Source organism: Chamaea fasciata, unplaced genomic scaffold (genome assembly GCF_029207755.1).
Source record: "Chamaea fasciata isolate MVZ Bird 193981 ecotype frontalis unplaced genomic scaffold, bChaFas1.0.hap1 SCAF_13, whole genome shotgun sequence".
Classification (NCBI taxonomy): Eukaryota; Metazoa; Chordata; class Aves; order Passeriformes; family Sylviidae; genus Chamaea; species Chamaea fasciata.
In genome coordinates this window covers 685,114-698,088 of record NW_027094098.1, presented here as the reverse complement: position 1 = coordinate 698,088, position 12,975 = coordinate 685,114, and the positions used below count along the sequence as shown (strand labels likewise).

General features: G+C 59.9%; 1 protein-coding gene across 2 annotated transcripts in view; it reads left to right on the top strand.

Annotated features, from left to right (window-relative positions):
• CACNA2D2 (calcium voltage-gated channel auxiliary subunit alpha2delta 2) overlaps positions 1-12,975 on the top strand; it is a 213,135-nt gene that overhangs the window by 192,660 nt on the left and 7,500 nt on the right. Inside the window, exons 9-24 of one of the 2 annotated variants that reach the window (XM_066195049.1) lie at positions 676-726; positions 869-968; positions 1,742-1,900; positions 2,378-2,485; positions 3,168-3,246; positions 3,416-3,465; positions 4,320-4,409; positions 4,736-4,804; positions 5,236-5,310; positions 5,790-5,864; positions 6,038-6,109; positions 6,418-6,489; positions 6,666-6,727; positions 7,928-8,004; positions 9,208-9,228; positions 11,549-11,609. In XM_066195049.1, the coding sequence (XP_066051146.1) occupies positions 676-726; positions 869-968; positions 1,742-1,900; positions 2,378-2,485; positions 3,168-3,246; positions 3,416-3,465; positions 4,320-4,409; positions 4,736-4,804; positions 5,236-5,310; positions 5,790-5,864; positions 6,038-6,109; positions 6,418-6,489; positions 6,666-6,727; positions 7,928-8,004; positions 9,208-9,228; positions 11,549-11,609 (1,221 nt within the window). The remainder of the gene's footprint in view (positions 1-675; positions 727-868; positions 969-1,741; positions 1,901-2,377; positions 2,486-3,167; positions 3,247-3,415; positions 3,466-4,319; positions 4,410-4,735; positions 4,805-5,235; positions 5,311-5,789; positions 5,865-6,037; positions 6,110-6,417; positions 6,490-6,665; positions 6,728-7,927; positions 8,005-9,207; positions 9,229-11,548; positions 11,610-12,975) is intronic. The other variant, XM_066195050.1, reaches the window with a different exon arrangement.

Here is a 12,975-nt window from a genome sequence, read left to right as displayed (position 1 = left end):
TCACACAAGGCCTGATCCTGATCGAGCCAATAATGAGGTTCCCTTGGCCTTCAGCCACAGCAGGGTCATGCCTCGTGCAGTGGGGTGGTGAGGTGGGGCTGTGCCTGGCCACGTCTGGGATGGAATGAGTGCTAAGCACTGTGCCACCCCCTCCCACACAGGATGGCACAGCAGGGCTGAGAGCAAGACCTGCTGCTTCAAGGGGTGAGGAAGGGTTCCCTAATTGTTTTCAGTGGGGAAGATTTACGTAGTGTTATTATTTTTCCTTGTCATAGCTAAAAATAACCTAATCAGCCTGGCCTTTGAAGCTACCAGGGGGGTAAATAGCATCTTAATATGGATGTGTGTGTCAGCATAATCAGCACGCAGGAAAGGGCCTGCGATGATGGAAGACTTTAGCATTTAGAGCTCATTAGGCTGACACGGTGCAGAGCGGCAGTCGCTGGCCATCTGCTGTGCTGTGCCACGGGAGCTGCATCCTTGCCTCCACCTGCCCACAGCCACCTCGTCCCTGCTCCTTGCCCTGGGATCACCACGGCCCTGGGTGCTCGGCGCTCCCAGCACAGCTCCCCAGTGCCTGTGCCCTGGCGGGGCTTCGCTGTTGGACTGTGCCCAGCAGAGTCAGGGTCCCCCCGAAATGAGACAGCCCTGCTGAGCCCACTCTATACCCCACAGGTACATCCAAGGTGCCTCCTCCCCAAAGGACATGGTCATCATTGTGGATGTGTGAGTACACGGTGGGGGCCAGCATGGTGACGCAGCTCGCCAAGGTGCCGCTGTCCCACCAGTGGCTGCAGCGAAGCTGTGTGGGACAGCACAGCCCTGTGCTCCCTCGCTGCCAAGCCCCCAGCACCCCTGTCTCCTGCAGGAGTGGCAGTGTGAGCGGCCTCACCCTCAAGCTGATGAAGACCTCGGTCTATGAGATGCTGGACACCCTCTCAGATGATGACTATGTCAATGTGGCCTCGGTGAGTGCCATGGGGCAAACGGAAGGGCTGTGTCCCCAGGCACCTCCCAGCTCCCCAGCACAGGAACTCTTTTCCCCCCTGCACGCCTGGCTAAGGGCTCTGCAGACAGAAATACCATTTTTTATCTTCTTAACCACCCACCTGCGCATGAGTAAGGAGGTGGCTGCTCAGGGCAGCAAAACTGCCCCCATCGTGGGGCATTTGGCAGAGATGTTCCTGCATGATCCCAACCAGCCACCTCCTGTCCATCACCGGCCACTGACACCTTGCACCCCATGGCTGTGTCACCCGCTCGTGACCTCACGCAGCACAGTGACCATGCCACAGCATCTGCGTCACTGGGTGCCCCACCCCTGCCGGCCCTCCCCTGTCTGGCCACCAGTAAGCCAGCACTAATTAAAGTGTCTGGCCTGGCTCTGTTAGCTGGATCACCGCTCCCCTAATGAATGCGCCCCATTGCCAGTAAATGGAGCCGTGAGAGGCAGCACCTGCTCCTGATGACAGCACAGAACAGCACAGCATGGCTGCTTGCACAAGCTGGGGGTCCTGCAGAAGTGAGGGTGCAGGTGAACCCTGCACTGCCAGCACCTACACCACGCAGCTCAGTGCTGGATTTGTCCCAAGCCAAGCTTCAGCATCAGCCCTCCCTGGGATGTGGGACACATCTGGCTCACCTGCTACCCGTGAGAGCTGAGCATGATGAGTGGCTTGGGCCTGCTGGTGTCTGCCCTGTCCCCTTTCTGTGACCCACTCCCCTCCATTTCACCTCCCAGTTCAATGAAAAGGCAAAGCCGGTGTCGTGCTTCAAACACCTGGTGCAGGCCAACATCCGGAACAAGAAGGTGTTCAAGGAGGACGTGCAGGGGATGGTGGCCAAAGGCACAACAGACTACAAGGCTGGCTTTGAGTACGCCTTCGACCAGCTGCAGAACGTGAGCTGGGGGCTGGGCCGTGGGCTGGGGAACAGGCTGTTCCTGTGGGTGCTGGGGACAATGGGACAGCTCTGAGCACCTGGCTGCTGCTCTGTGCTGAGGGCTCCCTCTGCTCCTTCTCAGTGCTGAGGGAGATGTCCCACCTCCAGGCATGCTGGAGCCAAGGTTTTGCTGGTGCTGCTTCCCTCTGGGTTATTAAAAGTTAGCAGGGCTGGGTGGAGGGGCCAGACCCAACCAGACACTGTGCCAGAGGCAGAATAAAGATGAATGGTGCCATTAGGTACCAAGTGGCATTAGCCACAACGTTGTTCCCCAGCTGACAGTGTCCCTCCTGCCCATTCACCCTGGTCACCCTCTCCTCAGAGAAACGGGCTGGGAAAAGAGATGGGTTGGGGCCAGCCCTCCTGGCTGCATCCAGCCCTGTGCCCAGTGCTGCTGGCTCCAGGTGTGGCCTCAGGTGCTGTGTTTGCCCCACAGTCCAACATCACACGTGCCAACTGTAACAAGATGATCATGATGTTCACGGACGGTGGTGAGGACCGAGTACAAGATGTCTTTGAGAAGTACAACTGGCCCAATAAGACGGTGAGAGACTGTGGGTCTGTGTGCTGGGCTGGGGCTGCTCACCATGGCTGCTCCAGCTCCATTGCTGGCGTCTGCTCCATTTGCCTCCTTGCCATTCTCCCTCCCCAACAGGCCGCTCCTGCACGGAGCTGCTGCCCTGCTAATGGGTTTGTAGCTGGCTCCCACTTTCCTGTGAAGGAGGGGTGGGACCAGGCTCACTGTGGGAGGCTGGGGAGGGAATGGGGCTGGTGGGCTCCCAAAATGCTGGCCCTGAGGGGAGGACACCCCAGGCATGGGGACAGGACTGCTGGCAGGCAGATGAACCAGCAGGAAGGTCCCAGTTGCTTCCCAGTACCTGGAAACCTGTGGGGTGGGGGGGTTCTGGCCCATGTATCACCCTCAGAAAGCACAGACCCCTCTGGGAGCAGTGATGCTCCAGAGCAAGGACAGCTGAGGCAGGTGGCTTGAGCCAACACAGTGATGCTGGAGGGCAGGACTAGCTGGGGCCGGGCAAGGAGACAGGGACTCCCTTGCTGCCAGCACAGCCAGCACTTGCAGGAGTCTTCTGCCCACTTTGACACACTCGGTGGGCCATAGCAGGCCATGCCACACTGTCCCTGGGGAGGCTGTCATCGGCTGGGAGCACTGGGTGTGGAAAACAAGGGTGCCCAGTGGATGGCCCTCAGTGCATACTCTGCCACAGGTGCGGGTCTTCACCTTCTCTGTGGGGCAGCACAACTACGACGTGACCCCGCTGCAGTGGATGGCTTGTGCCAACAAAGGTGAGCGGGGCTGGCACCCAGGGGGCTGCGGGGTGCGGGGCTCACCCCTCGGCCCCAGTGTGTGCCACCACCACCAAAGCACTGGCTGCAGCCCTGGAGGGATGGGCAGCGGGACAGCCAGACTGCAGGTCAGCTGGATCTCGAGCTGCCTTTCTCTTTCTTTTCCAAGGTTACTACTTTGAAATCCCCTCCATCGGCGCCATCCGCATCAACACACAGGTACAGCCGGGGGCCAGGCAGGCAGAGCCCTCGCAGGCTGCCCTGCCTGGGGGCGAGGTCACGCAGCCCCAGCCCCACTGGGGAGAGCCCACAGGCTGGCAGTGAGCGTGGCAGCAAGCTGGGGAGCCGAGCTGAGCCCTCATAGCCAGGCCCTGCGCTGTTGAAATAATTCATCTTCTGCAGCTCCCCGTGGACCTGCTGCCTTTTGAGTGACTAATTATGAAACATCAGGCGTTAATCAGCACAGAGCAGAGCTGAGCGCGGGCAGGGAGTGAGCGTGGGCAGGGCCAAGCCCAGCAGAGCTGGTCATGTCTGCCCCACTCCTTCCTCTCACTGCCTCTTTTCTGCCCCTTCTCTTTATGGGATGTGCGCGAGGTGCCATGAGGGCAAGTGATGAGGGTCCCCGAGCAGGGCATCCCCTCAGGGCAGGGCTGGCATTGTGGCACGGGGGCTGCCTCCCTGCCCAGAGATCTTCCTTGGCAAGGTGAGACAGCAAAAGGGAAACCTGCCCCAGGAGAAGGTGGCAGCCAGGGAGACAGCAGTGACATGGTCCTGGCATGATGGAGCAACCCCGGGAATGGCTGGTGCAGCCTGGGGAGCCCTTGCCCTGCCTGTGCATGGCCAGTGGTGAGCAGCACCTTGTTTGCATCTTAGTGGGCCTGTAAGGGTCCCAGTTGGAGCCAGTACCCCCAGGTGTGGTGGCTGCCAAGCCCCCTCCCCTAGCTCAGCCTGCAGCTGGGGCCTCACCCCATTAATATTCCTGGGTTGTGCTTAGGGACAAGGGTGTCACTGGGCAGGAGCAAGGAGCCATCTCGCTCCCACACTGTCCCTTCCTGTGTCCTGTGTCCCTGCAGGAGTACCTGGATGTGCTGGGCAGACCCATGGTTCTGGCTGGGAACCGAGCCAAGCAGGTTCAGTGGACCAATGTCTACCAGGATGCCCTGGTAAGGACCCCCCAGCCCTGGGGTGCAGGGAGGGACCCTCAACCCCAGGGTCCCACACAGGCCCAGGTGCAGATGGGGACCCCCCACTCCTGTGTCCCCTGCAGCCCCAAGGGGCATGTGGGTGGGGACTCCAGCCCCACGGTGCAGTTGAAGACACTGACTCTGGGGTCCCACAGAACTCCAGGGTGCAGGTGGATGGGGACACCGGCCCCAGGGTCCTGCACAGGACATGCCCCATCTCCCTTGTCAGGGGAGTAACCCCCCTCTGCTGCCCTGGGTCCCAAGGCCAGTGAGAGGCCATGGGACATCATTCTGTGCTTGTGCAGGGGCTGGGCCTGGTGGTGACAGGAACGCTGCCAGTGTTCAACCTGACGGAGGACAGCAGTGACAGAAAGGTAGGAGACACTGCTGCCCCTGCCCTGGCTACACTGGGAGCCCCGGTCTGGGGCCACTGTGGGGTGGGAAAGGTGCCCTGGTGATGTGTGTGTGGCTGCAGGGGGGACACTGCGATCCCTGGCGCACTGCCTGCTCTGCACCAGCTCCCTGCAGTGACACCAGGGGTGACTGCCATCCCAGGATCTGAAATGGCCTTGGCTAGCTCGCACGGTTCCACTGGGACAGCTGACAGCTGCATGTCCCTGGGGGTGCAGTGTCCTGTGGGGGCTCCCGGGAGACTGGCACATCCCACCCTGTGCCCCTGCAGTATCCAAATCTGACCCACACGTCCCCAGAGGGAGGTCTGTCCTGCTGTTTCCCTGTCCCCACGCTGGTGGTGGCAGGTGACAGCCCTGCTCCCACCCACTCCCCTCCCTGCATTTCCTTCCAGAACCAGCTCATCCTGGGTGTGATGGGAATCGATGTGGCTCTCAATGACATCAAGAGGCTGACACCGCGTTACAACGTGCGTGGGGGCCCCTTCCCCTCTGTCCCTGCCCTGCACTGCCTGATCCTGGTGTGGAATCCCTCTGATGGGAACCCCAAGCTCTGCCCCAGCACTCCAGGGCACCTCCAGCAGCACTGGCACCTTGCAGGAGCCATGGGTGCAGGCAGGGACTGTGACAGGCAGGAGAGCAGGGATCAAAGCTGTGTGATGCTCTGGGACTCAGAGCAGAGCCAAAACCCTTGTAGGGTCAGCAGGGAATAAACCTTACAGGCCTGGGGGGAAAGGAGCAGTGGGAAAAATCCAGAGCCAAACTCTCACCCCAGGAGCAGGAGATTGCATTGTCCTGAGAATAGAAATAGATGAAATAGAATGGGATGAGCCCTGGGGGTGATGTGGAGCGAGCTCTGCCTGTAGGGGTGTGGGTGATCACACCAGCACGGGGTGATATGCCACAGAGCCACCTGGTCAGCCTCACCCTTCCTCCTGTCCTCCTGCAGCTGGGGGCCAATGGCTACGTCTTCGCCATCGACCTGAACGGCTACGTCCTGCTGCACCCCAACCTGCAGCCCCAGGTGAGGAGGGGCCCAAAGGGGCAGCAGCCCTGGGGATTAGACAGGCCCTGAGGGACTCATGGCTTTCCAGGGGCCTTAGGACTTAATTGGGGGGGTTGTGATGAGTTAGTCTGGACTCAGCAGCAGCTGTGGGAGCCCTGAGCCCTGCCCTGGCTCTCCCTTTCTTCCTGCAGATCATCAATTTCCGTGAGCCAGTGACGCTGGACTTCCTGGATGCTGAGCTGGAGGATGAAAACAAGGAGGAGGTGAGCAGACCAGGGCAGGGGCAGCTTTTGGGGCACAGGCTGGCCCCCTCATCTGTAGATGCAAAGGGCACTCAGCCCCTCCAACCTGCCCTGTGGAGAGTCTTATCCTCAGGGTCCTGGCACAGCTCCCATGGAGCCACAGGGGAGACAGGAGCTGGGTCACTGTCCCCTGGGTGCCAGCATGATGAACCTCCCCAGGCTCCTCACCCTGCACCCCATGGGTCCCCAGTGCCACCCCACTGGGATGGGCACCCATAGGTGCACGGCTGGGCTCTGTGGCCCTCAGTTGCCTCCTCTGTGTCCCACAGATCCGGAGAAGCATGATTGATGGGAATGATGGGCAGAGGTTCATCAAGACCCTCATCAAGTCCCTGGATGAGGTAACACTGCAGGGGAATGGGGTCACGGTTGAAACTCTCACTGTGCTGGGCACCCAGAACGGGCAGTGGGGATGAGGGGCTGTGTCTGGCACCGGGCTGGGAGCCAGGGCCCTGTGACACTGTGCCAGCAGAGTTCTGGCAGTGCCCAGGCCTGACTGGCTCCCTCTCACCCACAGCAATACATCGACGAGGTCTTCCGAACCTACACGTGGGCTCCCATCAAAAGCACCAACTACAGGTGAGTGTCACTGCCAGTGCACCCAGACTGGCTGGACCCACATCAGCACAGGGCTGGGGGCTTGTGCCTGCAGCTCCCAAAGTCCCCAAGGCCACCAGGGATGTGTCCCATGGGCTGTGAGATTGCAAATGCACTGTCACATCATTGCACACAGGCAGCGATGTGCTGGAGGGCACTCCTGAAAGGGCTGCCTGCCTGCGTTAGGCACTGTAGAGCTTGGGCACAGTCCCCAGGACTCCAGAGAGGCTGCAGGGCTGGTGTGCAAGGGGCCAGACACATGATACCCCTGCCACCCCTGTCTGCCCAGCCAGGGGCACATGCAGGTCCCTGTCTGCTCTAGGGTGGGTGACAGTGACATGTGCCCACCCTGCAGAACAGGCAGTGTCTTTAGAGCCAGGGGAGAGCAAAGTTTTGCATTTATTACCCACTTTACACCAACTGGACCAATTTGGACCAGCAGATGTGTAAGAAAGACCCTGACATCATCATCTCTCATCTCATGCTACCTTCATCCCGGCAGGAGCCATGCGGGCCCCTGTTGCCCGGTGTGCCCTCCTCCTCCTCCTCACCACCACCCAGCTCAGGAGGGGCTGGCAAGGGTCACAGCCACTACGCTACACTGCCAGGTGTCCCCAGTGCAGTCCCAGTCACGGCCCCCATGATGTCACCTCTCTGGAGTCAAGCTGCACTGGTGAGGAGGGAACAGTGATACAGGGTGACACATCAGTGGGGTGAAAGCCCTGTGCTCCCATGGCTCCCGAGGCTTTGTCCCTTCTTTCATGGGCTGTGTCTCTTCCTGCCTTCCTCCCTCACAGGGATGTTGTGTTCCTCTTCCACATGCATCTCCCTTGGTTCCTGGGCTGGCACATCCCGTTCATCTCAGCCCTGGCTAGGTAGACATGCCAACTTCTGTGCCCATGGGTGCCCCCAGGACAGCTCTGGGTGCTCTGGGCATGACCCTGGATACCCCAGGATAACCCTGGGTGTTCTGGGGATGACTCTGGGTGCCTCAGGACAGCGCTGGCTGCAGTTCCTGGAGAGAAGGATGCAGCAGGCTGTGCAGGAGGCCAGCGGGGCTGCTGCCTGCCATTGCCTGGGTCAAGCTGCTGCCAGCAGGTGCCAGGCAGGAACTGGGAGCTGGCCAAGAATTCTGGGTGGGTGTAAAGCCTTATGCCAGGTGTCTGCTCTCCCTCTCCACAGCCTGGGGCTGGTTCTGCCTCCCTACAGTACCTACTACATCCAGGCCAACCTCAGCGACCAGATCCTGCAAGTGAAGTGTAAGTAGCCCCTGGCTCTCCCTGCTGCCCTCTCGCACTCCCCCTCACCCCACACCAGCCCATGGCTGTCGGGGGGAGAAACACAAAGCAAAGACTTGAGAAAAGTCATAGGGATCACTGTAAGAGGCAAAATAAAGAGAAAAACTAAAGCTAAGAGAGGCGTGAGTAGAGGTGAGCGCACAGAGGGAGAGCAAGCTGCCTGCCTGGGGTGCCCCGGGGGGCCGGGGTTTGGTCCTTATGCTTTGCACCCCAAAACGCCAGCCCGGGGCTGCAGGCAGGCACGGCCGGTGCAGGCAGGGAGTGCTGCCTCTTCGCCTCCCGGGGATGAGGGATGGCGCTGTAGCAGCCAGTTAATTTGTGAGCCTGGGGAAGTTTGCATGGATCTTTTTAGTTCCTTTGGTTTATTACGATACTTTGGTTTCGGTTTAAGCCATTTATTCTTTTTATGAGTTTGGTTTTGGTTGGTTTCGATTTTTGTTTGGAATTAATCTGTGTACGTGTGTGTTAGCCTGGCCCCCCTTTCTCTCTCTTTCTCTTTCCCCTGACCCCCAAGCCTTTTCCCCACCTCAGGTCCACGCTGCTCCCAGGGACCCTCTCCCCCATGGGAGAACCGGACCCTTCCCCTGCCCCCTCCGGTTCCCCCTGTTTCTCCCCCTTGGCCACCCTGGTGGCCCGACCCCAGCCCCGCTCCGGATCCAGCCCCTACCACCCCCTCCATCCATGGGCAGGAGCCCTGTGTCCCTGTGGGGACGAGGCCAGGCTGTCCCCATCCCCGGGAGGGGGGAACCCCCCGTCCTCCCCGGCTCTGCCCACTGTGCCGTGCATGCCCCCTGACTCAGTGAGGACATTTTGATATCAAGACTGTTGCAACTGTTTGCTACTGATTCTCATTTTCCTTTGGAGTGTTGAATATATATCTATATATTTCTCTAGTTATATCTTTGCATTTTTTTGTTCTTATTTCACCGTGACCTTTTCTTTTCCTTTTGTTACTGGGTTTTTCTTTTCTTTTCTTCATGTCGTTTTTTGCAAGAGGTTTCCTTTTGGTATGATTATAATACACAATATTTTTATTCAAACGTCGATTGAATAAAATATTGTTTGTGCCCCCCTTCCCCCTTTCCACCCAACCCCTTTTTTTTTTTGTTTGTTGTTTTTTGTTTGTTGTTTTTCTTGCTTTCTCTCTATGGTGGATTCACACAGTACCAAACATCAAAATGAAGGGCAAGTATTTTCAGTCTCAGACCACTCACCTTCACCACCCCGTCCCCTGCCCCGTGTCCAGTCCCCCCCAGCCCCCTGCTTGCCCATCTCCCTGCCCGTTTGCCACGCCGAACCTGCAAACCGCCACCAACTCGCCCTTCCTTCCTTCTCCTCTTCCTCCTCCTCTCCTCCAGTTCCCCCTTTATTTGAAAGCAACATGTCTTGTTCTGTTCATGAGAGCTTTGTCACGAAAATCCCCACTCCCTCCCTGCACATCACTCCCAAACCTGGTTCGATATCGTTCAAGAGCTGATCTCGTATGAAACTGCCATTTTTGATCCATGAGGTTTTTTGTAGCTAGTTGGATGCCCTGCTCTTCCTCCCCAGTGCTGCCCCTTCTTGCTCCTCTTCTCCCGCTCGTCTCCTTCAACTCCTTCTCCCCCTCTCCTGGCTCCTCTGCTTCCTCCTCCCCAAGACAACTCAACCTGAAAGGGATAGGGCTGTGCAGGGAACCGGGGGCTGTAGGGTGGGCACCCAAAGGTGGCTGGGATGGAGGGCAGGTGGGGGATCCACCACTGCCATCAACCATTGGGACAGGCTTTTTGGGGAAAGCCTGCAAGCAGGAACCCTCTGCAGAGATGGGATGGGACCACCTGGGGCAGTGCCTCCCAGCTGCACAGGTGACAGCGAGCCTGGCCCCAGGGGCACGCGGGATGGCTGAGCCCAGGGGTGCCACACTGCCTGCCCCCACAGCTGCTCGGTGGCCGTCCCCCCTGCCCTGGGGACCAGCGTGGCATGGTACAGTGTACTGTACCACTGAAGGTACAGTGTCCTGCTGCCGTCTGTGCCCCTGGGAGCTGCCAAGTTTGAGCCCAAAGTCCCACCAAGGCGGGCCGAGGTGCCGGAGCTGGTCTCCCCCTGCAGTGGAGCAGGATATCACCCATGTGACGCAGCATTTGGCCCACGTTCCCTCAGTGCCAGAGGGGCCTCCTGAGCCACAGCTCCCCCACAACCCCACAGTGGGCCAGGGGACACCCGGCACACATGGTCCCCATCAGACCCGGCACCACTGTCCATCCCACACAGCCCCCAGCACATGGCACCCACCGGCAGCCTGTCTGGCAGCACCCCCTCCCTGGCACAGGCCGGGAAACGGCTGGGACGGGCGCTGCAGCACAGGAGGGGCCATGGGGGACAGGGCCAGGCGGGCAGGACAGCAGGGAGGTGGAAGTGTCACCCTCAGCCCTGTTCTATCAGCCTTGAGTTGCCTCCTCCCAGCGCCCCTGTGATGGCAATGCTGATGGACCAAGTACGAGTGTTTTGTACTCCTCTCCTCTTCCTCCTCTTCTTCCTTCCATCGGCTTGTACCCAGCCCCTGCCTCCAGCCCTCAGAGAGCAACAGTCCAACCTCTGGCTGTGCCGTGCAATGCACCAGGAGCTGGCGGGCGGGCCAGGGGGTGGCGGTGCCCGTCGTGGGGGAGATGTCCCAGGGGTGTTCCATGGCACCCCTCCACGCACCCCCTAACCCAGCTCACCCCTACGAGTTGAGCCCTGCATCCTTTGTGTCTTCTGCCGGGCGCATTCCCAGAGACACCCCAAAGCTACTGGGCTGCACCCACCCCCCTGTTAAAGCAGAGTGTGCTGGCGAGCGAGTGCGGATCCCCGTCCCCACTGGGGTACCACGGCCCTGGGAAGGGAGGGAGGGAGGGGGCACCGGTGCCCGGCAGCGGAGCCCGGCAGCGCATTGCACGGCCCTGCAGCAGGGCGGGAGCCTCTGGTTGGACTGTCCTCGGCAAGGTACCCCTCTGGCCATGTTGATGCCTGAAAACTCCCTTTATTTTTTCCTTCTGACAACCGAGTGTTCTGGTGATCCTCCTACGGCCAGGAGCGCAGCATGTGGTTCCCTGCCCTCGCCCACCACCCCTCCCCCGAGAGAGAGACGTCCCCCCGCCCTCCCGAACATGCATATATAAATCTATATATACATGTGCGCACATATATTTATGTGTGTGTGTCTGTGTGTCCCTGCGTACCGGCCGCGCAGACGCACCCGCACGCCTTCAGCCCGCGACCGAGCAAATTCGAGCCGAGATGGGCAAACCTCTCCTGATTTGGCTCTAACCTTTCTTCCCGTGCGGTGCCAGCAACAGCAGAACGGCCTTTTCCTTCCTCTCTTGATACCAAGAGCAGCAAATGCCTTTTTCTTTCTTTTTTCTTTTTTCTTTTTGGTTCCCTCCCCTCTCTCTCTCTCTCTCTGTCCGTCTCTCTCCCTCTCTCCCTCCTGGCCCCCCGGCGCCCCCGTCCCCGCTCCCCGCCGGATAACCTTCCCTTTCTGTTGCAGATTTTGAATACCTGCTGCCCAACAGCTTTGAGTCGGAGGGACATGTGTTCATTGCTCCCAGGTAGCTTTGCGTGTGCGCTTGCCGAGGTGTGCATCCGCCCCGGCCCCGCTGCCGACCCCACCATCGCCCCCATCCTCGCCTCATCGTGCCTTGTCCCCGCTCCCCGTGCCCTGTGGCTGTGTGTGTCGTGTGCCCGCTCGGCCGCGGGGCTGCCGCCGGGACCCCGGCCCCGCTGCGCCACCCGGTTGCATCCAGCACAGTATATATGCACCCGGTGCAGCCCGACCTCTGCGAGTGCATATATAGGTATAGTTTCTGAAAATCCCTGCCGAGCGAGGGGCCGGCAGCGGCATCATACAGTCGTGCTGGCGGCGGGGGCGGGGGCGGGGGGAGGGAGAAGGAAGGGGAGGTTTCAGCTCAAATTTGGGATGCCCGGGAGGGTTGGGGACATGAGGACAGCGTAGTGGCCCCTGGACGGACAAATATGTCCCCTCCCCTGGGCCATGCCACCCAGTCTTGTCACCTAGCAGGGATGAAGGGCGATCCTTCAGTGGGGTGTTTGAGGAGCCCCATGGCTCTGCCAGCACCCCGCCCTTCCTGCTACTACAGTGCAATCTCTGACCAGCCCTAATTAACATCACCGGCTAATCACCCATCTGCTGATAGGTCATTATAGCAGCTAAACGTCCTGTTTGGGGATGTTTTGCCTGTGCAGCTTTTGGGGACTGCAGTGGGTTGAGGTTCAGCACGGCCACCTGCGAGTACCCCCCGCCTTCTCGGCCCACAGCAGCAGTCAGTCATGCTAAGTCTGGGTAAACCAGCGCAGAATGTGCAGTCACTGTACAGCCCTGGCTCTTTGGGGACCTCAGTCCTCAGGCCCTCTGCTGGGCAGTGGGGGTGAAGTTCAGGACACGTGGGAGCTAAAGCAGAGTGTGAATGAGAAACAGGAAAACTGTTATTGTAAATTGGCCTGTAACCCAAGAGGACGGGGTAGGGAAGGGATGCCCGAGGCCAAGGCGCCAGGAGTGGGTCTGCACCCACTGTGCTGCCGAGGCTGCAGTGATGGGCTCGGTGTCCGGTGTGGGGCTCTGCAGATGGTGCAGCTGGAGAAAACAGCGGGCTGTGCAAGTCAGGGCCAGCCCTTCGGTATCCCCAGGACGGCTCCATGAGCACCCTTGCTGCGGTGGGTGCTGCCCGGCGGGGGCGGGCAGGGGCCGTGTGCCGGGGCGGGCCCGGCACCCAGGGCGACTGTATGATCTGCCGCCGGCGCTGCCGCGCCCATGGGCCACTGGAAATTTTCAGAAACCGTATATCCCCCGTCCCCCGTGGGTGTGTGAGTACCTGTATCTGTGTGTCGGTGGAGATATTTAGGCGGCTGTTCCCCCCCGAACAGGGGTTGAGGGGCCAGGCCAAGCTGGGCAGGGTG